General features: G+C 35.3%; 1 protein-coding gene across 2 annotated transcripts in view; it reads left to right on the top strand.

Moving 5' to 3' along the window:
- Window positions 1-7,185, top strand: part of LOC107701947 (olfactomedin-like protein 2A) — a 22,538-nt gene extending 15,353 nt beyond the window's left edge. For both annotated transcript variants that reach the window (XM_016504108.1, XM_016504107.1), the window contains exons 6-8: window positions 2,542-2,799; window positions 3,158-3,343; window positions 5,945-7,185. In XM_016504108.1, the coding sequence (XP_016359594.1) occupies window positions 2,542-2,799; window positions 3,158-3,343; window positions 5,945-6,558 (1,058 nt within the window). In that variant the 3' untranslated portion in view covers window positions 6,559-7,185. The remainder of the gene's footprint in view (window positions 1-2,541; window positions 2,800-3,157; window positions 3,344-5,944) is intronic.
- Window positions 7,186-24,146: the final 16,961 nt, after the last annotated feature.

Below are 24,146 nucleotides of genomic sequence, written 5' to 3'. Positions count from 1 at the left end.
GCATAAACACATTTCATTACACCAAATACACAAAATAATGTTCTTTTTAGCAGCATCATATGACCCCTTTAAGAACGGTGGTTACAGTCCAAGAGACGCTGTTTAAAGAAACCTTTGATTTGCAGGTGTACGATTATCAAAAGAGGATCACTTTCAGTTTTAATGCACTTCTCTGCAAGTGTTTGCTAAAATGGTTTAATTGTCATGTGATGTTGGAACTTTGACTCAGTAATGCATTTTTTATTTTTTTTTCCTTAACGTTGGAAAGACTACTCAACCAGTCATGTCAGGTTTAAATTGTCAATGCTGGCAAATTATTTATACCGCTGCTTCATATACTCAGAAGTACGCATTCTTGTGGCTGCTAAAGGAGCGCAATAATCGCGGTTGTCTGAAATGACATGGTTAGATGAAGTAACGGTTATTTAATAATCGCGACAGGCCTAGTGTAAATAGTATTTATTGCTATTTGTACTTTTTATGTCTGGTTCTCAAACCCTTGGGAAAAAGGTCAAATGGGTTTTCAAACTTCTTTTCAGAGCTGCAGACTAGTAATTGAGATGCAAAAACTTACAACCGAAAACACCATTTCACAAACTTTTTGCAAATTCTCTGTGGATGATTTTGAGTAAATTTTGAGTCTTAAATTTGATAAGTTATCATGTGTTTCATAATTTAGTCTTTGACAAGCTACAATAAAGGTGTTTTTTTTTTTTTTTTTTTTACTGGACTCTTTGCTGTTTTTCAAAGTGTTGGTTTTTGGTGAAACTTCTTTTCAGAGCTGCAGACTAGTAATTGAGATGCAAAAACTTACAACCGAAAACACCATTTCACAAACTTTTTGCAAATTCTCTGTGGATGATTTTGAGTAAATTTTGAGTCTTAAATTTGATAAGTTATCATGTGTTTCATAATTTAGTCTTTGACAAGCTACAATAAAGGTGTTTTTTTTTTTTTTTTTTTACTGGACTCTTTGCTGTTTTTCAAAGTGTTGGTTTTTGGTGAATTGCATGGAAACCAATGGTGAGTCAATCTGACCCCATCACAACTGATGGAACCAAATTTGTACATCCTTTCCAAAACACATCTATGTGTTGAAACCTTGCATGCACATTCATAAATGTGTTACAAAAGTTACAAAAATTAAAGGGAAAAAAATCCTGACGTTCCTGTAACACAGCATTAGTCAGAGTAGATGCCAAGTATGGTTTCGATTCCCAGGGAATGCATGAACTGATCAAATGTTTACCTTGACAGCAATGTATGTTATTGTGGATAAAATAATTTGCTAAATGTATATAGTGTCTTTAGATCCTAGGTCACTTCTACTTTTCATAATCTGTGCTTCATGTTCACTGAATGTTTATTGTCAGCTATAATTGTGAAGTTCCTTATTTTCTCAGTGTTTCATCAGTTAAAACAAACTGTACCTCAGAAGCCTTGTTTTTGTTCACGTCAAATCGAATATGGCGTCTCCTGTGACTGAGGTCTATTTAACATTGTTAGCGTGTCTTGGCTATTGGGCTGGATTTGTTTGACTGCATAGTTTAAGATAATGTATAATAGAGCTGTGATGGAGATTCAGTATGATCTGTCCTGACAGGAATGCAAAGTCAATACAAAAGCCGGCGGACCGAGCGCAAGTCAAGTAAATATGTTCTAATAAACATACATTACTTTTACTATTAAATGCAGTTTATTTTTGTCGTCCCACCCTGTGATCTAATGTACAGTAATCGAATCCAGCCTCTCGTTAAATATAGCTTTCCCACAATCCTGTGCCACCCCAGCAGGTGCACTACCACGGCAAATATGACAAACCCTGGTGAGATTGAGCATGTTATACAGTATGCTCGACGTGAGAAACCAGGTGTGTTCATATTGTTGGAGAGCAGTTTGGCAAAATACTCAAACGTCAACTTATAAATACTTTGATTTTAGATGGAAGTCATCTTGTCCTGGAAGTGTTGACTAATAGAAACTAATTTAAAACTCATACTTTGACATGTCAACAAGTTTTATTGGGATTACAATGTTTCCAGAGACTTCATATACCCACACAGAGCAGGCGTAGGAAATAAATAGGTCTGTACTTGGCTAGAATCTGCTCTTGTCTATTATTTCAGAATCTGTCAATTCATATGCAATACCAGTCAAAAGTTTGGAATAATTAAGTTTTTTTTAAGTCTCTTATGCTTACCAAGGCTGCATTTATTTTGATCAAAAATACAGTAAAAACAGTAATATTCTGTAATATTTTTACAATTTAAAAGAACTGTTTTCTATTTGAGTATATTTTTAGATTGTAATTTATTTCTGTGATGCAAAGCTGAATTTCAGCACCATTACTCCAGTCTTCAGTGTCACATGATCCTTCAGAAATCATTTTAATATGCTAATTTGCTGCTCAAGAAACACTTCTTATTATCAACAGTTAAAAACAGTTTTTGCTGTTCAGTTTCTGTTTTCAGTGTTTTTCATTTAAGCGTGAAATGTGAGGGGATTTTAATCTCTCTCTGTTTTTATGTTTCTCTTTCTCAGGTGAAGAGAGACCTGATGAAACAGACACGTTGCTTGAGGTAGAGGTAGAGGAAGAGGAAAGTACCACATTTTCCGACACCTTAGCGACAGAGACAACCCCGGCAACTGTACCCACGACAACAACAACAACCACTCCTCCCACAACAACAAGAACCCAGAGGACGACAACAACTAGAAGAACAATATACAGAGAGGAGCGACCGGCTCCAACAATTTCACTAGTGCTGGACAACACCAGCAATAACTCATACATCGCAGGTACGCTAGATTTCAACACAATCTCATGGTAATTTGTAAATATTTAAAGTTTTGTCGAACTGATGGCTAATTCGGATGAATTCGTAGGATCTCATTCCTAAGTTTTTCATATGATCTGCTTATGCCCCAGTGATGGTTACGTGAGAACTGCATGCCTACTTCTACTTTTTTCTATGTCTATGAATACGGAATCAACACCTTGTAAAATAGTTATGTTTTCCTGTGAGATCGGATTGTATTTAGAATGAAATACATACAGTAGAAAAGAAGTATAACAAAAAATGATCCTAAACTAAAACCAAGACAAACATCTTGGTGCATGTATGTTGCTGAGCTGAAGTTCATGTGTTATTGGCAGTTAAAGAGCACAGCTGTGAAGGGACACTGGCCTCGGTTGATCTGCCAGTCAAACAGCACAGTTACGGTAGGAATGAGGGCGCATGGATGAAGGATCCCGCCGCCAAGGACTCCAAAATCTACGTCACCAACTATTACTATGGCAACAACCTTGTGGAGTTCCGGAACTTGGACAACTTTAAACAGGGTGTGTGAGATAATTCATCCAACTTAATGCTGTAATTATTTATTGAATGCAGCTGTCTAGATAGAGACAATGAAAGACATCTGAGGCAATACCTTTTGTGTGACTCAGATCAATTCACAGAAGACACTGAGTTTTGAATTAAAAGGTCTTCATATTGTTTTTAGGAAACAATGCTAGGGTTTTTCCTTGGAAAAGGTTTGGATTTCTGAATAAATGTAAATGTGAATGGTGTCAATGTCTGTCAAGCCAGTTTGCTTTTGTGTCTGGTTGTGTGCTGCTCAGTGTGTGTGTGTGTGTGTGTGTGTGTGTGTGTGTGTTTGTGTGTGTGTCTCTGTCTCGCAATCTGGCCCTAGAACACAAGAAAGAGTTTGGATGTTACAGTTGGTTTTAATGTGTGTTTCTGTAAAGTGTGTGTTTGTGTGCCTGTTTAGACAGGTATTAATTCGTTCTAAAAATATTTCATGTTAAGAAAGAGCCAGGGGACTTATACACTGTATTTTTTCAGAGGCAACAGTGGCCATTTTGATTCGCTTGGCAAGATAGGCAAGATAACCATAGGGAAGAAACTCTTTAAAGGGTTAGTTCACCCAAAAATGAAAATTAGCTTGTGTTTTACTTACCCTCGAAGCATCCTAGGTGTATATGACTTTCTTCTTTCAGACGAATCCAGTCAGAGTCATATTAAAAACTGTCCTGGCTATTCCAAGCTCTATCATTGCAGTCAGCGGGTGTTGAATTTGAACAGTCCACAAGTCGTCAAATAAAGCGTGCACATCCACAATAAAACGTGCCGCAGACGGCTCCGGGGGGGTGAATAAAGGCCTCCTGTAGTGAATGCATGCGTTTTTGTAAGAAAAATATCCATATTTCAAATGTAATAAACACTTTTCTCTCACTTCCGGTATCTGTCATATACGCGGAAGCCGTTCCGGCGGATGACGCAGCACGTATGCGCAGCGCGCGCGCCTGTGAGATATGTCTCGCGAGTTTGTTTATAGGAGCAAAGGAAGCAAAGTTTCCTTACTTTAGCAAAGGAAAACCAGTCTCCTGGGGTAATAAAACGGCCCTCACAAGGCTCCGGGTGATGAATAAAGGCCTCCTGTAGCGGATCCATGCAGTTTTGTAAGATAAATATCCATATTACAAATGTAATAAACACTTTTCTCTCACTTCCGGTATCTGTCATATACGCGGAAGCCGTTCCGGCGGATGACGCAGCACGTATGCGCAGCGCGCGCGCCTGTGAGATATGTCTCGCGAGTTTGTTTATAGGAGCAAAGGAAGCAAAGTTTCCTTACTTTAGCAAAGGAAAACCAGTCTCCTCTTGGTTTATATCGAAATCCTCTGACATTTTTCTTTACAAATCCTCGGTTTGTACTTCTAATTCATGACCGGCGTTTTGTTTTGATCTCTCTCCGCATTCGTCACTAATCACACAACGCCGACATGCTACGTCATCTGACAGAACGGCTTCCACGTATGACAGATACTGGAAGTGAGAGAAAAGTCATATACACCTAGGATGCCTCGAGGGTGAGTAAAACACAAGCTAATTTTCATTTTTGGGTGAAATAACCCTTTAACTGCTTTAGGTTTGGTTGCAATTTACGTTATTTATATATTTTATATTTATATATTTATTTATTAATTCAACAATAGTATAATCTATAGAGCCAGATATAACATCTAAAATAAAATGTATAACTTTTTTTTTATATATATTTTTTTTAATTATATATATATATATGAAAAACATATATAATATAACATATATGTTCATATATTTAAAATTTTGTAATTTATAGATCACTTAGACAGAGCCTGAAAATACATTTAAAATGATATATTTTTAATACATACACTGAACAAAATTATAAACACAACACTTTTGTTTTTGTTCGGACCCCCCCGGACCCCCCAATACAGTAAAACTGCACATTTTAGAGTGGCCTTTTATTGTGGCCAGCCTAAGGCACACCTGTGCAATAATCATGCTGTCTAATCAGCATCTTGATATGCCACACCTGTGAGGTGGATGGATTATCTCGGCAAAGGAGAAGTGCTCACTAACACAGATTTAGACAGATTTGTGAACAATATTAGAGAGAAATAGGCCTTTTGTGTACATAGAAAAAGTCTTAGATCTTTGAGACAAATTTGACAGCTCATGACAAATGGGGGCAAAAACAAAAGTGTTGCGTTTATAAGTTTGTTCAGTGTACATAAATACATTTTTAAAAATTCTTTATTTTTAATGGGTTTGTTGTGTTAAGGTGTGGTCACATTTACAGTTGTTTGGTGAATTTGTCAAAATCCAGTCATTTCAGTAGGAAACCACATGATTGGGAATTTCACTTGAGGCCGAAACGTTTCCCCATGCAGATTTCACAATGGCTTCAAGTTGGGTCATATGGATTTGCCACTTCAACCAATAGAAAACCGATTGGTTTGAAAGTGACTTTAGCATGAGCTGTGCTTTATAAATTGCTACACTATTGACAAAAGCAAATTGACTTTTTTGCTAGCGAAATTTCATTATTGTGCACCTTTACTCCAAAAATATAGCAACTTTTTACCCACTTCTCTCTCTTTCCCTGGCAGGCCGTTGGAGTAACTTGTACAAGCTGCCTTATAACTGGATCGGAACGGGTCATGTTGTGTACAGAGGAGGGTTTTACTATAACCGTGCCTTCACCAAGAACATCATCAAATACGACCTCAAGCAACGGTTTGTAGCCGCCTGGGCTCAGCTCCATGACGTCGTCTATGAAGACACCACACCTTGGAAGTGGAAAGGCCACTCTGATATTGATTTCGCCGTGGACGAGAACGGACTTTGGGTCATTTACCCATCTGTTGACGATGACTATGGACAGGCCGAGGTCATTGTAGCCAGTAAACTAGATCCCAATGACCTGTCTGTCAAAAAGGAGAGCACGTGGAGGACGAGACTGCGGCGAAATTCATTCGGGAACTGCTTCATAATATGTGGCGTCCTGTACGCGGTGGACATTTACAATCAGCGGGAAGGGGAGGTTTCGTACGCGTACGACACGCTCACAGGGGCCGAGGCGTCTCCACGTTTACCTTTCATTAATGAATACGGGTTCACCACACAAGTCGATTACAACCCGAAAGAGAAGGTTCTGTACGCCTGGGACAATGGACACCAGCTCACCTACAACATCAACTTTGTAGAGCAAGAAAATAAATGAAATCAGACTTTATCAATCGTATCTACTCGAAGCAAAAGCCACTTCATGTGTATCTGATTGTAACTGTCTCATTGATTCCACTGACAAACGCTCTCTTGAAACAGTTCATTGTGTCCTCATGAACTTTAATAGCCATTTGCTAGAGATTATATAAGAACAAAGGGATTGCATAACCGCTGCTCTAGAACTCACTGCCAGATCTAGAATCCCGACTAACGAAATCTAAAGGCGCTTTCACATGATTGACATTAACATTCCCAATGCATTGAACTCCATGGAACGAAGCTATTGCCAATTTCTTCTTGTGTTCATCCCATATGCCACTGACATTCTGAAGCATGATTACTGGAAAATGTGTATGACGTTCCTTCTTTTTTTACGACTTAACCTCAGGACAGGACAGGTTTTCTAATTTGCACATTACACTTGTCCCGAAGTCCAATGAAGTTCTAATACAATTCATGTGAAAGGTTCTAAAGAGTTCACAATTGACCCTTCGCAAAGACCCGCCCCTTTTAGTTACTGTTGCTACGTCCGACAAGCCACGGCGCTCTCACACCACAAATCATGTTCTCACGCAGTGAAAAATACATCACGGAGCAAAGAGGACACTGACAAAGTCTCAGCTTTCACATTTTGTCATTTTGTAAGAAATTCAAACAATAAATACCGTTTTGTGGCTCTTTAATGTCTCATGACAGATCGTTGTAGCGCCTCAGTTCAAGCAGCACATGATTTGATCATCTCTTTCTCTTTACAAGCAATAGCATGAAATAAACATGAATGAACATCAGAAGATACCTTGTTTCAACTGACGTCAATACACACCATTTTTCAAGTTCAAGTCTACCAACATTAATCTACTCTCCTCCTGTCTGGTTAGTTTGTCGGACAAAAATGGCAGATTCAGCATTATGATTGGTCAGATCGCCTGTCAAGCAAACTCTCTGCAAAGGGTCAATTACAGCTTCTAGAATTTTGAGTAAATTTTAATATCTATTAAAAAGCCCTTACAAATGTTTACATAATTTGCATTGTCCTAACCAGGTATGCTTCAATAAAGCAACATCATACAAAAATAAAAATACAATAAAAAATTTTATATAATACATTTAAATATGAAATGAATAAAGAATAATAAATAACATTTAAAATTTAAATAATACAATGAAAGTAAATAAAGTTTTTAATTAGGTTTTTTTTTTTTTGTAGGAAAAATATAACAAATTTTTAAAACATTAGGCCTATAACTTTACTTGAGAAGCATCACTGCCTAAAACCTTTTTATGGATTGGATCTTTAATACAAGTGTATTTTGTCTTGTAACTCTTACATTTTAACTCTTGAAAAACAAGTGAAAAAATCTGCTAGAGCATTAAGACAAAATACATTTATATTTAAAATATAATGTATATTGCATCTCGAATTAATCTTGTTTACAGGATAGATATTGTAACGGGCATATTAGACAAAAACATATTTTGAGCAGTGGATGCCTACCATGGCATCTCACTGCTCTGAAATCCTGCTGATGATGACCCATGTCTTACGCATCGCTCCTGGTTAGGACACGTGTAAATCATTAAGTTAAGAGTTTCGTGACCTGCTCTTCTTTAATACAAATAAAAGCTTGTCATGTCAACCACACCAACAACATAACGTAACCTCATGTTTCATGTACCTGTAATGATATTTTATAAACATAACAAGCATCCAAGACACACCTGCGGGAAAATTGGTGTATGTTTTCACATTAAGAATGTGCCAGAAAATTGTCTTTCAGTGTTTCAGCCCATATAGCCTCAGCGAACTGGTAAAGCATGACATCATAATGGAGAAAGAATGATGTGTGTGCTAATGAGGGCGTATAATTATGTTTGGGAGTCTTTCTAATGACTGGGCAGGGTTATGTATAGAATGTTTATAACAGGCTGGTCGTGCGAGGAAAGGGTACGGATACATATGTCATGTATAAACAGTTTAATGGCATTTAGAATGTTGTTTTAAAGCAATTTGTCATCCTCGTGCCCTCTGCAAATAGCAGAATTTTTTTTTTTTGTTTTGACTGAGTTTTAGAAACACGATCTTCCCAAGAGGAAGAGATTTCTTTAACTTTGTCAATGCAGCATGTCTGATTTTAATACACTCTAATTGGATTTTGTTAAATGTGCACTTGGTATTGTGAAATATATTTCTAAACAAATTAAAAAGACTGGATGGAAGCGGGAGTCATTTCTGGTTTGTGGGATCGTGTGGGTTTTGTTAAGAAAGCCTCGAAGGCCATGAAATCAAAATTGACCCTATTTCATGTCACTGGTCTTATTGTGAATGATTCATCCGTGCATTTTTATATTTGTTTTTGACTTTTCAATCTTTAATCAAAATGTAACTTGCTCTTCTTGTTGTATTACTTGCTTGATATTCATGCAGTGCTCACTTATCACAATCCGATCAACACCGTATGGATAAAATCAAAAATGTATGGATAAAAACCCGCTCTGTTTTTTACATTTTTTATTTGATATTTATTTGATAGTTGTTTCACTCTAAAATTTACCACAATACAGCAGTAAAGTCAGTAGCAACTTCCATTTCCTGGATTATGAATATTAGATGAAAAACATCTGCTTAAAACATTTTGCCAATTGGCCAAAATAAAATGAGTTTGAGTTGAAGTACTAAAATGACTAAAACTAAAAATGAAATTAAATAAAAAACAACTAATGAAAATGAAAAAAGCACATCATAAAATTACTAAAAATAAAACAATCTGCAAACTTGCCGTTCTGACATTGGCCATTCACATAATTCGTGCAAATAAGTTTTTATTATTATTATTATTTTTATAGTCCAATCAACAACCGGTTGCTAAAATCAAGTCCCACTCTGTTTTTTCTTCTTTTATCGTTGTTTTGCTCTGAAAAAATGTCGCGTTGTGGCAGTAAAGGCAGTTGCAACTTCTGTTTCATGTCGACTTAAAAAAATTGACAGGCTTTATGATATTTAACAATAACTTGTTACAAAATATTGCACTGGCTTTCAGAATTTTACTTAGGGAGGCAAAGACGGATGTCACATTTCTGACCTCTAAAAATAGAAACTGCATTGCATTGTGGGATCAGTGTAAACAGTTCTGCATTGTCATAATTAGTGTTATCTTTGACCGAGAACTTGGATCGTATTTGCTTCATTTTCTCCCTTGTGTAATAGTGTTTACAGAAAGTAACTGGTTGCACATGGTCAAAATGTAATTATAATTTTTTATGACTTATTATATAACAAATTTTTAATAAACAAGAAAATTACTGCTTGATTTTTTTTTTATGCCACAATTCATTCTGGGAACACAAGTGGCAGCGTATACTGTGAACATCACACTATTACAGGTAATCTGTAAATATACAAGAGATCACAGTAAAGCAAACACAGATAATCAGTGTGATTCTACAGATCAGTGCTGTTACATCAGTCATTTCCTGAGCCTGTTCACTGTGAGCACATGCTATGCTGTGCGCGTTTGGTTTCATTCTATCTTAAATAAATATATATATATATATATATATATATATATATATATATATATTGCAGTGAGGATGTACAGTATATGACTGAATTCAAAGGGTGTTTTGTCAGCCTTTGTTGCAATGGTTAGAGCTCTTGTCAGTGGATAATTGGTCAGTTAATGTGTTTTGTTGTTTTTGAGTGGTTTTCTCGGTTCTGTGTGGTAGTCCAGTGTTTTTGGCAGTAGTCACGTCTGTAAATCATTTAGATGAACTCTGCGGAACACAAGAGGAGTTTTATTAACTGTGGAGTGATGTTATAGAGAACTAAACTGTAAAAACTGTAATCTGCAATTAATCAAACTTCCAATGGAGAGAATCAGGCAGCGGATGAGAGACGTGCCTGAAAGCACTTCGTGGTTTTGGCTGGAGCTACAGATAGTTTGAGGAGGAGAGAGAAGACACTAGTTTCTCAGAAAAACAGATCATGTGAGAATGTTTTAACTATTGCTGTTAATAATTTACACATGGTAACATTACAGATGTTTTTACGCTACATTATAATCGTTAACTAAAACTAAATTCTCACTACTTGAAATAAAATAAACATTAACTGAAATAAAATTAAATATAAAAAAGCCAAGGTAATATATATATTTTTTTATTTTAATTTAGTTTAAGCTGAAATACTAAAATAACTAAAACTATATAAATGAAAACTAAAACTTAATAAAAACAGACATTAAAAATGTATTATTTAATAAAAATTACAATAATACAAAACACAATTACTAACAATTTAACAAAAAATTTAAATGAAAACAGAATAAATAAAATCTAAAAATAAAAACAAGCAAATAATGAAATCTAATTTAAAATAACACCAAAAACTATATTAGTTCATTTTATATTAGTATACTAAAATATCTATCAAACTGTTTTGTACAACTAAAAATAGCGAGAAGAGGATATCATCGGAAGCCTTTTTGTGCTTTTCCATATAAGTGCCTCCTATACTGTCAGAGAGAGAATTCGCATTTCTATTCTAATATTTCTAAATGATTTCCACTGCTGATTTAAGAAACGTTTCACCCATTTGCAGGTCTGAAAAATAAAAGCTCATTTAAAATGTTAATAAATACTGTAATTGTATAGCCTATAACTACTACTAAAATAACACTCACTGAAGTGTTTTTTGATTGTTTGATATGTGTAGGCTTGAAATTAATTTGCTTAAATTGAATCAAACTGAGACCATTTATGAAAGTGCTCAGAGTTCAGTTAAAACAAGAAAAAGTAATAAATAAATACAAATAATTAAATTAAATAAAAAAATTAAATCTTATGTACTTGCCCTGATGTTTTCTGAAACCTGTATGATTGAAATGCAGTCAAACAAAGAAAAAGACACAAAATCATCATAAAAACAGTCCATTTGACTTGTGGACTATATTCCTGAAGCCATACGATTGCTCTGTGTCAGGAAAAAAGATTTGCGTAATCATCAGGTCATTCATTTTAGTTAAAACATGGCTTCTTAATAAGGCTTATAATAAAATGACAAAACTCAGCACTATTTTCCTGCTGCAGTTCATTTTGAGGATGGCAGGCGATAAAGAAAATGTTATTAAAAAGAGACGTTTGTGTACATTTTTATTGATCATGACAGCAGTAATTCATCAAATAACAGTGAAGAGCATTATGATCAGGCATAAACCCAAACCCACAGCAGAGTCATGCTCTCTTTTGGCATTTTATAGAGCTGATTCAGGTGTCTGGTCTGCCAGATTGCCGGGAACTGCGGCATGCAAATGTTTGCGGCATCACCCGATTTGCTTTATTCCTCAGTGAAAAAACAATGATATTATATATATTTAGTGCAGATGATGCTGTCAGATTTATTTAATAGAGAATTCCTCAATCGGAGTGAAAACATCCTCAGTGTTTTAATGTGCACAATCCAAGCCAAACACAAGGAAATGAGGAGCTTTAGTTCGGAGTTGATCTTGATGTCAGCATTACAGCAATTCTTCATGGATGCCCTTAAATGGGAGAATCATCAAAATAAGTAAACAATTCAGATTTCCAGGACCTTTCTTTGCCTTCATGGGAATACGAAAATGACTCTCTTCGTTCTCACGTTCTCTTTGTCTCTGGAGCAAATTATGAATATCAGCTCTAAATTAAGAAACTTAAGGAGGCCATGCTCTTTGAATTGTGTTTTTAAGCATGGCAGAGGAATTTTTTTGTTTGGATTTGCCCCAGGAGAGAAGTCTGAATAGCAGGATATCCATGCAATAACAATTAATGGGTTTAAAGGCTTTATACATACATACATACATTATTAAATAAAAGAATTAAATAAAATTAAATGCATTAGTAGTTGTTCTTTCAGTACTTCAATACTCCAGTGGGAGAGAATGTGTGTATATTTTTAAGAGGCATCTGAAGGTTTTTTGCTCTCAGCTGACCTTGACTATTCAGTCAACAGCAAATACTTTTCTGCAAAAATCATGTGTCTGTCTGCTCAAACACTCACACAGTCCTTCAGAAGCAGATAAGAGAGACTCAGAAACAACATAACAGACTCTTTCATTATCCGACTGGAGCTGGGGGCGAGGAAAGGTCTGCACATGGACAAACCTCTCCCTCCCTCACACACACACACACACACACACGAATGCAAAACACACACATGCCACAGACAGTGAGTGGAGATGATATCTCTCCCTGATATGTCATTGTTATGGGCCACTACTGTCTCAGGAAAACTTCAGCATTTGGATATGTGTGGTGAGCAATTAAAGTCAATGAGAAGTTTGCCAGGAAGGAAACTTTAAACACCACCACTACAATGCTAAAGATGTCATTTGATATGTCATTTACTTCCCTCACAAATATTTACCACACCTAAATACGTTCCAGCATGTAAGACAGTGATTCACCTCTCTTGCTGTTTATGTATAATGTCCCATCCATCTTCATCCTCAATGGCTTGGTGTCTTGAAATACAAGGTTTGATGGTTTCTTCATAAGAAATCAATTTAATTCATTTTTGCACATGGATGGATGGCTTAGATCAGTGGTAGGAAGCAGATAACAGATTGAGAGTGAGAGCGGATGGCGTGTGCATGTGTGTTAGATTTTCAGTCAGTGTTCATCATTATTGATGTACAGCAGATCTTTCTTTGTTTTAATAATGAGATTGGCTCGCAGATAAATGGCCTCTGAGAACTGAGATGCTATTCTTCTCTCCATATGAGTGCAACAGTGATTAACTGTGTTTGCTTGTGAAATCACAATACTTTGCTCTGACCTTTTTAATTATGTAAATATTAATGATTTAAGAAGATGGCCCCAAAATGCATTTGGACACTTTAACCACAAAAAAAAAAAGACACACACATACCATCACAAAATCATTTTTAAGATAGCATTGGCACACTTTAAGCAATAAATAAATAAATAAATAACTAAATTACATATTTTTTTAATTCAAATATATTTGTATTAAAAAATAATTATATAAAATAAGTATAAGTATAGTTTTATTTTAAAAAATGAATAAAGCAATGAATGTAATGTTCAAAATTATGATCAAAAGTATTGTCACACATGTATGTACTGTACCTAGTAGTCTTGGCCCCACCTCCTCATTGAAACTGAGTAATAGCCCCTCCCCTCTTTCAATGACACGCCACCTTTTCAGACCTCTAGGGAATCTGGCATCCATTTAATATATTAATCTCTCACTCAATACAGAGTCATAAAGTGAGACTCAATTAACCTGTTACATTTCCACACCAACCAGTACAGTTCTACTGCATTATCGTCATTACTCACTGAGACGCTGGTCAGCACCTCCACCCTGGCCATCCCTTAGCTGATGAAGAAATGACACCAGTGTATGATGGCATGAAGGCCTCCAAAATCTCAATCAGATGTCTGGCTGCTCCTTTTGAGATCATCCATGAAATCCCCAGATCCAGTGCAGTGAGTGATGTGATGGGATGTGAGCGGCTGTTTTTCTGATCCAGGTTTGTTGTGGGATGCTGGACCTCACTGTAAAATGACGGCAAAGAATTACGATTAACACCAAATTCCATAACCACAGGTTAGATCAGAAACAGACAGATGTTAAACTTGGTGGTCCGGCACTAATTAAAAGCAGAACTAACCTCACATTACTCTGCAGAAAGAGACAAACCGTTAATCTGCCTGTAGAAATACAACTATGGAGGAAATATAGATTATATATAGGCAAAGCAGTTAACTATATGAAGTGCAGTTTTATGTTAAATGGCCTGCTTTCCCCTATCCATAAGTATTAAACTTCAGAGTATATTTCATCCCACAAAATTTGTGGTATGGGCATGAATGATGCCAAAAATCATGCAGCTTGAAGAAAGGTGTGTTAGGAATTTTGAGTCAAATGTCAAATTTCCAAAATAAAATGAAAATAAAAAATATTGCAATCTTACAGAGTTGCAATTTTAGCAAGCCTATTTTCTATAATTATGTCCTTTTACTAAAATTATTTAATTATATTTCACAGAACTGAAAGGAAAGGAAAACCATGTGTTTATATTTCAGTGGAATGAGGAAGGATTAAAAAAGGCAAAAAATAAATAAATAAAAAGCAATTATTTATGACATTAAATAGACCATCATTTGAACCATTGAGATAACAACAATCCCATTTATTGTCTTTATTATTTTTATTTATTATTTCGTTATTAACATAAAAAAACATAGACAGTTAGACAGCCCGTATTTCAAAGCATGCACAATTCTTTTGCAAAAAACAAAAAAAACACGATTGTTATAGACATTTCAGCATGTTTCTGAATTATGAACAATTGAAACATCCACTTGTGCCAGCCAGCTTGAAACTGCACACACATACACACACAAAGAGAGCAAAAATTAAAAGAACATAAAGGCTTTACTTTCACCAATTCATGAGCTGTTCATTAACTGTTTATTGTCTGTTTAATGGGTTTTATTAACTGTTTATTAAATGTTTACTGGGTGCCCTGAGCAACATGCAGCTGGTACTTTCACTTTCTTCACTGTTGTGTCTCTGTGTACTTTCCTCTTGCATCCCTTTCCCCCTCACTGACTTCCTTTTATATCTCCATCACATTCCCATGTCCTTCATTTCTCACTCGATATCTCACTCTTTCAATCTTGCTCAGGCCGTGGCTTGTTAAAGGCTATGTGATTAATTAGCTTGTGTCACGCTCTGCTCTTTGTTACCAGGAACAGAGATCTTTACGCCGCAGATCAATGCATACCCTCTTTCAAACGCCACACATTTATACTCTTTCTCTATCTCTCCCTCAAACTGAACACAGGCTTGCGGATTGCCAAATGCACAAACGTGTAAAATGTCACTGACTTTTAATACACACTAGCATACATGCACACTGGCTTTGCTTTATGTAGCTGACACCAAAAAATATGAGTAATATAATGATACTTTATATCATTAATCAAAATCAGAATGTTCGCTTATAGAAAGATAAATTGTGCATGTGCCTGGATGCTGCCCATTTTCCCTCCTGTGTGCCAGCTGTTGTCCCCAGAGATAGAGGTTGTGCCCTGTAAACACAAAAGAAACGCTCCTCAGCTGGCAGCCCTGCATAGCAACAAAGGGCTCAAGGCCTTGCTGGTTAGCACAAGCCCGTTATTAGCCCCTGCTGGTTGATTGTATAACTACATCTCGTTTCTAAAAACCATGTGACCTGTTCTGTTATTTTATAATATTTTGTGTGTGCATATATATATATAAAGTCATTATGCACATTAACAATAATTTGGGACAAATATAATGTTAATTTAATGGAAAATGATGTGAGTGATGCTGAGGCGCTCTGTGGCGCGGCAGGATTATGAACAGTGCCCGGTGTCAGGATCCTCGTACAGTCACCGGTGGCGCCGCCGGCGTGCATACAGTCATGGAAAACAATGTGTGGGAATTTTAAAGACGTGGTGCGGCGCGTCTTTGACAATGCCACCTCTGAAACAAGAGGCTATCCAGTCTTAAGGCGGTCGCACACCGGACAACATGTGCAGCCCTGCACCGCACCACGCCACTCACATCATTTTCCATTAAATTAACATTATATTTGTCCCAAATTATTGTTAATGTACATAATGACTTCATCCTAGGTTGGAAGATTGTGTTTTGTGCATTTTTCAGCAAAACGTTTGTCTTTCTGTGGCTCCAATCAATTCCATGATTCATTGTGTTATAGATCGCAATTTCTCATCCCGTTTGCTGTTTTTTTCGATTCCCGAACTTTAAACTCATTGACACCACTTGCTCATTCTTGAAGTTAAGTTTTTACTGTTTGGGGAATAGATTAAATGTTTTGGACTGCCGCGACGCGTTCGGTGTGTGTTGCACCGGGGCACCACCGTGCTTCTCCTCCGATTTGCGACCGCAACAAAGCAGCACAGCGAGAGTGACTGATATTACCAAAATAAAACAGCTAAATTGAAGTCAAATGCAAATCCTCATTACAAATGCATCATCACACAATATCTGCACTTCAGCGGGCAAAACGTACAGCCCCTCCCATCACACAAAACCAACAAATGTAATGTGTTTAAGACAACACATCATGACAGCGCTGACACAGAACAAATTAGCAACAGACACTTCATGACAAACAAGCAGTGTTTATAATAAATAATATTATTATTGGCTCAGCGGCCTAGTAAATGTCCTCACTTACGTTATTTGCAGCTTGCATCATGACGTGAATAATAGCTAGTTAGTTTATCAGCATATATTTATACTTGTCATAAAGTTAGTGATAACAAGGCCCGCCCATTTAGACGAAATATATGATTGGTCAATTTTTCTGTCATTCGAAATTACTCCCCCATTGATTTACTATTGCTTGGCCCTCTGTAATTTCATAGCTGGACCACGAATCACAGAGCCGCAAACGCTAGGCGGAAACATTCAAATATGGAGAAAATGGGCGGTGTTCACAAATGAATATGCAGATTTGAAGAGGGATTTTTTTCCCCACAGAAGTTGTATTTATTTTATTGAGATGATGTTTGTCAAATTATGAATTGCTTAAAATTAGTAATAATAATTTTTTTATTAAAAATATTATATTTTAAAACATTTATTTAAAAATTGTAAATATTGTTTTTACAATAAGTTAGTATTTATATTTATAGCTTTAGCTATTCTCTAGTGCTCATTTTTCTAGATAACTAATGATCTATGGACATCGAATGACTTTCCTGAGGTAAACATGTCGTCACGTGTCATGTTGTTCACAAGTTGTATTATTAACATCTTTCTGCGATTGAAACACTGGGCGATTACATGAGAGATTAAGTGCTACATTTTAGTAAATTGTGCTATGTTATTGCTTCTGACGTTCACTCGTCCACTCGTGTTTATTTCTTGCTTTAATAGTAGTAAAGAGAAAGAGATGACCACTCCATTTTGCCTTTTGAACTGAGGAAACTACAGCATTCAGACACACCATTTTAAAGTCAAGTCACCTTTATTTATATAGCGCTTTATACTGTGTCAAAGCAGCTTTACAGTGTTAAACATGAAAATAGTTTGTCAATAATGCAAGAAGACAATAATAAAGAGTAATTTTTCCAGCTAAAGTCAGTTCATAGATTCAGTGATGTCATCATCCAGTTCAGGAATCATCAGGTTTCAAGTCTAAGACCGGGATTATCATTATGCATACAAAAGTGGGATTGTAAATAATGATTTTTAGACAGTGATTCTGTTTCATGACTTTTAAAATAGTGTCCAATAATATTTCCTTTACCGAGATGATTTGAATAGCAAAGTACATGTCCAAAAACAGAATCTGTGTCGATTTTATAAATGATGCTTGCAAAATTCCAAGATTGGGATCACACATCCTAGGAATAGTAGCCTGTTATCAATTTATGATTAATTGGGATACTGTATTAAACTCTATTAAAACTTGCAATTATATTGCTATTTTTACATAAACTTTTCTTAGTAACACCTTTGATTGCCAGTAAAGATAGTAAGAGAATTAAACGAATGAAACATTTATAAAGATTACAACAGAACCATCCTAAATGGCAAACCAGGTTATATTGCAATTTTGTTGATAATTATTATCAATTTTCATCACTTCATTTCCCTGGACAGTGAATTAATAATCAGAGAATCAAACCTGATAAGAGAGGCAGAAAGGCTGCAGGAGAAGCTGCAGAAGTGGAGTGAGCGGATGAGAGTGAGAGTGAGTTATTTCCGCTGCAGATGATTCTTGTTACTGTATTTCTGCATTGCCTGGAGGACATCTGCTGCTTTTAACATATACAGAACCCAAAACAAACCTCTTTCTATTTTATCACATCCTGCTTCATGGGAAATGAACATAATTGATTGATCACGTACTTGATTTCTTTAATTAATATGAAGGAATCATTTAAGATCCTGGACCAAAGGCTGAAACACACACACACACACACACATACCATCATAAAGCTGCTGAACACGTGTAGCACCAGGCACGCAGCTAAAAATTGTACTATTGACATACATTCCTCTGCACTTATCCTTAACCATTAGTTTATTTCTGAGCAAAGCTGGATGGTGCAAAACTAATTTTAGGTGTCAGGTTGAGCTTAAATAGGACACTATGGCGGATATTTGTAGCATTAGTTTCAATGGAGCAAAGATCAATGTTCATTGGGTAACAACTGAGCATCATGAGCGCTGTTTGCATGGGTAAATGATCTGATTGTTATCATGGGATTTTCAATCGATGCATTTTTTCCTCTTGGAAGCCCAGCTTCTCTTTACTGTGTGGTGATTGGTCGAGCTTTCAAATGGGCAGGGCTTTGTAACCAACAGCCAATAACTGCAACAATGATGTGCTCAGAAATACAGATGCAGTTGGTTTAAGTCTGTTGCAACATTTACTTTAGTGTTCATAATATTGTCTTTGTCAACTGATATTGTAAATATGGGAAAAATAAAATTATGAGCTTTACTCATTTAAAAAAAAAAAATATATATATTAAGTAATTTGATGGAGTTTATTGCATATTATATCCACCAATATGCATTATTATATCTACCTAAATATAAAATGAATACATATATACAATATGATTTTATATATTTAAATGCATATAAATATATTAATATATAACTGCACTAAATTGATCAAAATTTAAAGTAAAGAATTACACTCAACAAAATTATAAATGCAACATTTTTTTTTTTTGCCCCCATTTGAAATAGGCCTTTTGTGTACATATAAAAAGTCTTAGATCTTTGAGTTCAGCTCATGAAAAATGGGGGCAAAAACGAAAGTGTTGCATTTCTAATTTTGTTCAGTGTATGTTGTTGCAACATATATATTTCAAAAAATAAATGTTCAATTCATCAACGAATCCTGAAAACCCATTGTTATAAGCAGCACAACCATTTTCTACATTGATAATAATGTTTTAAATATATATGTGTGTGTGTAAAATATATACAGTACATGTAATATATATGTTTATATATACAGTATGTGTGTGTGTGTGTGTGTGTGTGTGTGTGCGTTTATTTATTTTAACTTCCTCCTTCAAATAAATGAATTTATCTATTTACTTATTTATTATTTGTTTATTTTTTACAAGAAAAATAGCTTTCCTCCTTCAAACATCAGCCAGCATTGTTGAGCATGTTTGGAATTCTATGGCACTGAACTGAGTCTAAATTTCCTTGATATATTTGTCATAAAACATAACCACAAAAACACTTTGCTCTGTTTACAGTCATACATTCATGAGACACATGCCAGATTCTGGGCACTGTGCTGGCTTTTGATTTTGACATGGGTGTGTTTGGTTAGCGTTTGAGCATTAGGTATGTGTTTGTGGATGGAGGTTTGTAAAGTAATTGGCTAGTCAAAACAGTTTTAGATCAATCTATCAATTAGCTAATCCCCTGAAGAAAACCTTTCTGTCAACAAAACTAATTCATTAGCAGTGAGCCGCATAGTGATTTGGAAAGGGCAGTAATCATATATCATGTCACACTAAAAGGATTTGTCATTGTTCAGCTCTACAAATCAATTGTACATGCATGTTTTGGCCAAAATAAAGAGGCTTTATTTAAGAAATGTGAGATGCTCCATTGTTCAAAGGCAACATGGAGGGATTTCCAGTGCGGTGAGCGTAGTGAGGGGAATTTCCTTCTCTGAAAGCTGGAGTGTGTATTTATTGCCTGATGTGTTTCGCATTCATTTCAATAGCAAAAAATTATCTCATGCAATAAAGATACGGGTATTCATTGCAGAATGCACAATGTTGGATATGTGATTGAAAAAATAAATGAGAAATTCCTTTTTTTTTTTTGTAAGCTGTACACTGCATACAGTGCTCTAAATCCTAGTCAAGTCAAGTCAAGTCACCTTTATTTATATAGCGCTTTTAACAATACAGATTGTGTCAAAGCAACTGAACAGCATTAATTAGGAAAACAGTGTGTCAATAATGCAAAATGACAATAGTAAACACTAATTTTTCAGTTAAAGACAGTTCATCATTGAATTCAGTGATGTCAACATCCAGCTCAGTTCAGTTTAAATAGTATCTTTGCAATCATTTGCAATCAAGTCAACGATATCGCTGGAAATGAAGTGTCCCCAACTAAGCAAGCCAGAGGCGACAGCGGCAAGGAACCAAAACTCCATCGGTGACAGAATGGAGAAAAAACCTTGGGAGAAACCAGGCTCAGTCGGGGGGCCAGTTCTCCTCTGACCAGACGAACCAGCAGTTCAATTCCAGGCTGCAGCAATGTCACATTGTGCAGAGGACTCATCTGGTTCCTGTAAATCCTAGGTATGCAAATCAACAGGCAGTCATTAATACGTAATGAGAATTAACATTTTGAGGCGACATGACATGCATCATCCGAATCACGTGAATCCAAAACAAGCCTAATTATATGGGGACTTTAGTTTACTTTTTTTTTTTTTAAATGTTCATATGTTCTTCTTAGTGATTTCTTATCAGTTATGTGCATTCGTTTTGTAACCTTATGTTGTTAAATGAATATTTATTGCATTATTTGTGTCATGTGTTGATGGGGTTTTGTATTTGTGTGCACCTTCTATATCTTAGTATTTCCATCAGCTTGTGGAAAAACTACTTGTGATGAACTTTGATTCAGGTTCAATCCGTAAAAACGAAAATGTTGCTACCATATTTTTAAAGTAAAGTTCTGTGAAACACAGCCTGTTTTTTACTGTACATTTCACAGATTTTTACAGACACATGACCAGCTGCTTTCTATGTGTGTGAAAGAGAAATATGGATCAGGTGATGATGGTCATTAACTCATAAACCTGCTGATTCTGAAGTCACAGGTCATTCACCTGATGCCCTCCAGACAGACAGCATGCTGGGAAAGCATGAGCATCTACATCATCCAAGCTAACCAAGCACAAACATCAGTCTGACTTACGCTTTACCCACACACACACACATACTGTAGGGTGTGCTCGGTACATTTTAACTGCTACTTGAATGTGGAACATATTTTCTGGTTTTCCACAAGGTCATCAACCTTAGTGTAAGATCAAAGTGTGTATTTATGAGCGAGAGGGTACTACTGTACAAACCACACACTCATCTAAAGTGACTTACAGTGCATTTATGGCAGGGTTAGGACACAGGTTAAGTGCTTTTACTGAAGCCACACAAACCAGATGCCTCTCAGAGTCTGCTGTAGAAAACACCCGCTGTAAAGAGCTCTGCTTTACAGAATATTGCATTGGAGAACTACTAATGTCATACTAAATGCAAATAATAAAATGCAATTGACCATATAATCATACATAGTGCATATAACATAAAACATTAAGAATTATATGTATCTGTTCCATTGTGTATAAATGGAAAGTGTATCTTAGGTGCTGTTTCTTTTAAAATTGTACCTTTTTGTCTTCACTAAAAAAGGTCCTGTGGTTGACAAATTAACTTTATATTAAACAAATTAACTTTCAAATAAAAGTACAAATATTAAATCTAATTATGAGGTCATAAAAGCTGAATGAAATAAAACTACACAAGTATATATACTGTATATATATCAGTCATAGTATGTATATAAATATTTAAGTATTTTATTTTATTAGCTTTTATTTTTTATATTTACATATTTAAAAAATTTTTTTTTGAGATTTTATTAATTTTGCCTGGTTATTTTTTTTACTTAGCTTTAACTTTAATTTTAATTTTAGTTTTCATTTTAGTAACTTTACTTATTTTAGTTTTTTAGCTAATTTTTAAGTTTACCTTTAAGTTTTAATTTGAATAAATTCTTTATATACTTTTATAGTATTCATTGTCTTTTATTAGCTTTTGTTTTTATATTTTCATTTCATTTTAATTGTTAGTTTAAGTTTTTGTAATTCTGTTCTGTTTTAAGTGTTTTTTTTAATATATTTCTATTTAGTATATATATAATTCTATATAAATATATATATATTAAATATGTTAAATAAATGTAATATATTTTTATTCCTTTTTTCAATTTATTTTTACTTACATTTTATTTCAGTTAGTTGCCAAGGCAACATTTATCATTTTTGTTTAAAAAAAAAACTTTTCAGCTTTATTTTATTATAGATTTTATTAGTTTTATTTTTGGTTAACAATAACAACACTGACCCAGACTACATTAATATGGGTAGACTATCACACTGTTGTTGTTAATGCATTTTCCAAACTGTCCATTTTCTTATTTTGCATATATGATGTTAATTTTACATACTATTTATGCTAACATTAATATAGTCCATTGTTTTATAAAGGACATTTTGTTTAAAAATCCTATTCCGATTTTTAGATTATTTTTGATTCCATGTGTGTCTCCATGCAAAAGCAAAAATAGTAAGGATGATTCCCTTAGCAACACATATTAATGCTGTCAATATATATATTTTTTTTTTGATCACCGTCTGCTTCTGAGAGCATCACTGACCTTTGCATGGTTTATTAGAATAATGTAGAAATAGCTGTCCAAGAAACTGTGTATAAACTGGTTCACGGGACGCGACTGACATTCCACTATGTTTCTCTCCCACTCATTCTTCCAGTGAATTCTCCTCAAATTTTCCGGTCTTCAAAGGGATAGAAAGGTCAGAGATATTCTCCCAGAGACACACACAAAGAGGGAGACGGAGCGCGTGTCAATCCCATTAACCTATAGACTTGACTTTTAACCCCTGGATTACTGAGGAACATACAGACAACTCAACAGAGTTACAGAATTATAGAAAATCTAAACCGACGAAGTATATTAAACCATGTTTCAGGATGAGCTTCGTGATTTAAAGGGGTCATAAAGGGGTTGATTTCAATTTTTCCTTTCTGTTTGGAGTGTTACAAGCAAGTCCACTCCAAAGGGAGATATTTCGTTTAAAAAAAAAATCCCTTTTCAAGAACTACAACGAACGGCTCGTTTGGACTACAGCGTTGGTTTCCGAGCTTTGTGATATCACAAAGCGGCCCATTAGAATATAATTAAAAATAATTCCCGCCTACAGAAATTCGATTGGATGGGGGGTGTGGAGGGGTGAGGTTGTGGTTAGAACGCTTGGTTGAGTTAGTGCATCAGACGAGACGATGAAGAAGAAGTGCTTCTATAGTGGGCGATGGTCAAAGTAGCCTAATAATGTAGTCTATTTACTATAGGCCTACATAAAAACCTGTCTGTTTACTTAGTAACAGATATGGGCAATTATGTGTCATTTTTGCATAGTTTTAAAGGGATAGTTCACCCAAAAATGAAAATTCTGTCATCATTTACTCATCCACATGTCATTCCAAACCCGTAAGACTTTCATTCATTTTTGGAACACAAATTAAGATATTATGAATGAAATCTGAAAGATTTCTTTCCGTCCACTGACAATTTGCGTAACTACCACTTTGACGCTTCAAAAAGTTCATAAAGAGATCGTAAAACTAATCCGTATGAATTGAGCGGTGTAGTCCAAATTTTCAGAAGAGACTCAATTGCTTGATATGATGAACAAATTTAATGTAGGCTTT

This window comes from Sinocyclocheilus anshuiensis, unplaced genomic scaffold (assembly GCF_001515605.1).
Source record: "Sinocyclocheilus anshuiensis isolate Anshui unplaced genomic scaffold, SAMN03320099.WGS_v1.1 scaffold1184, whole genome shotgun sequence".
In the NCBI taxonomy this organism is placed as follows: Eukaryota; Metazoa; Chordata; class Actinopteri; order Cypriniformes; family Cyprinidae; genus Sinocyclocheilus; species Sinocyclocheilus anshuiensis.
Note: the sequence above shows the minus strand (reverse complement) of the source record. Positions and strands in the feature narration are given on the sequence as shown.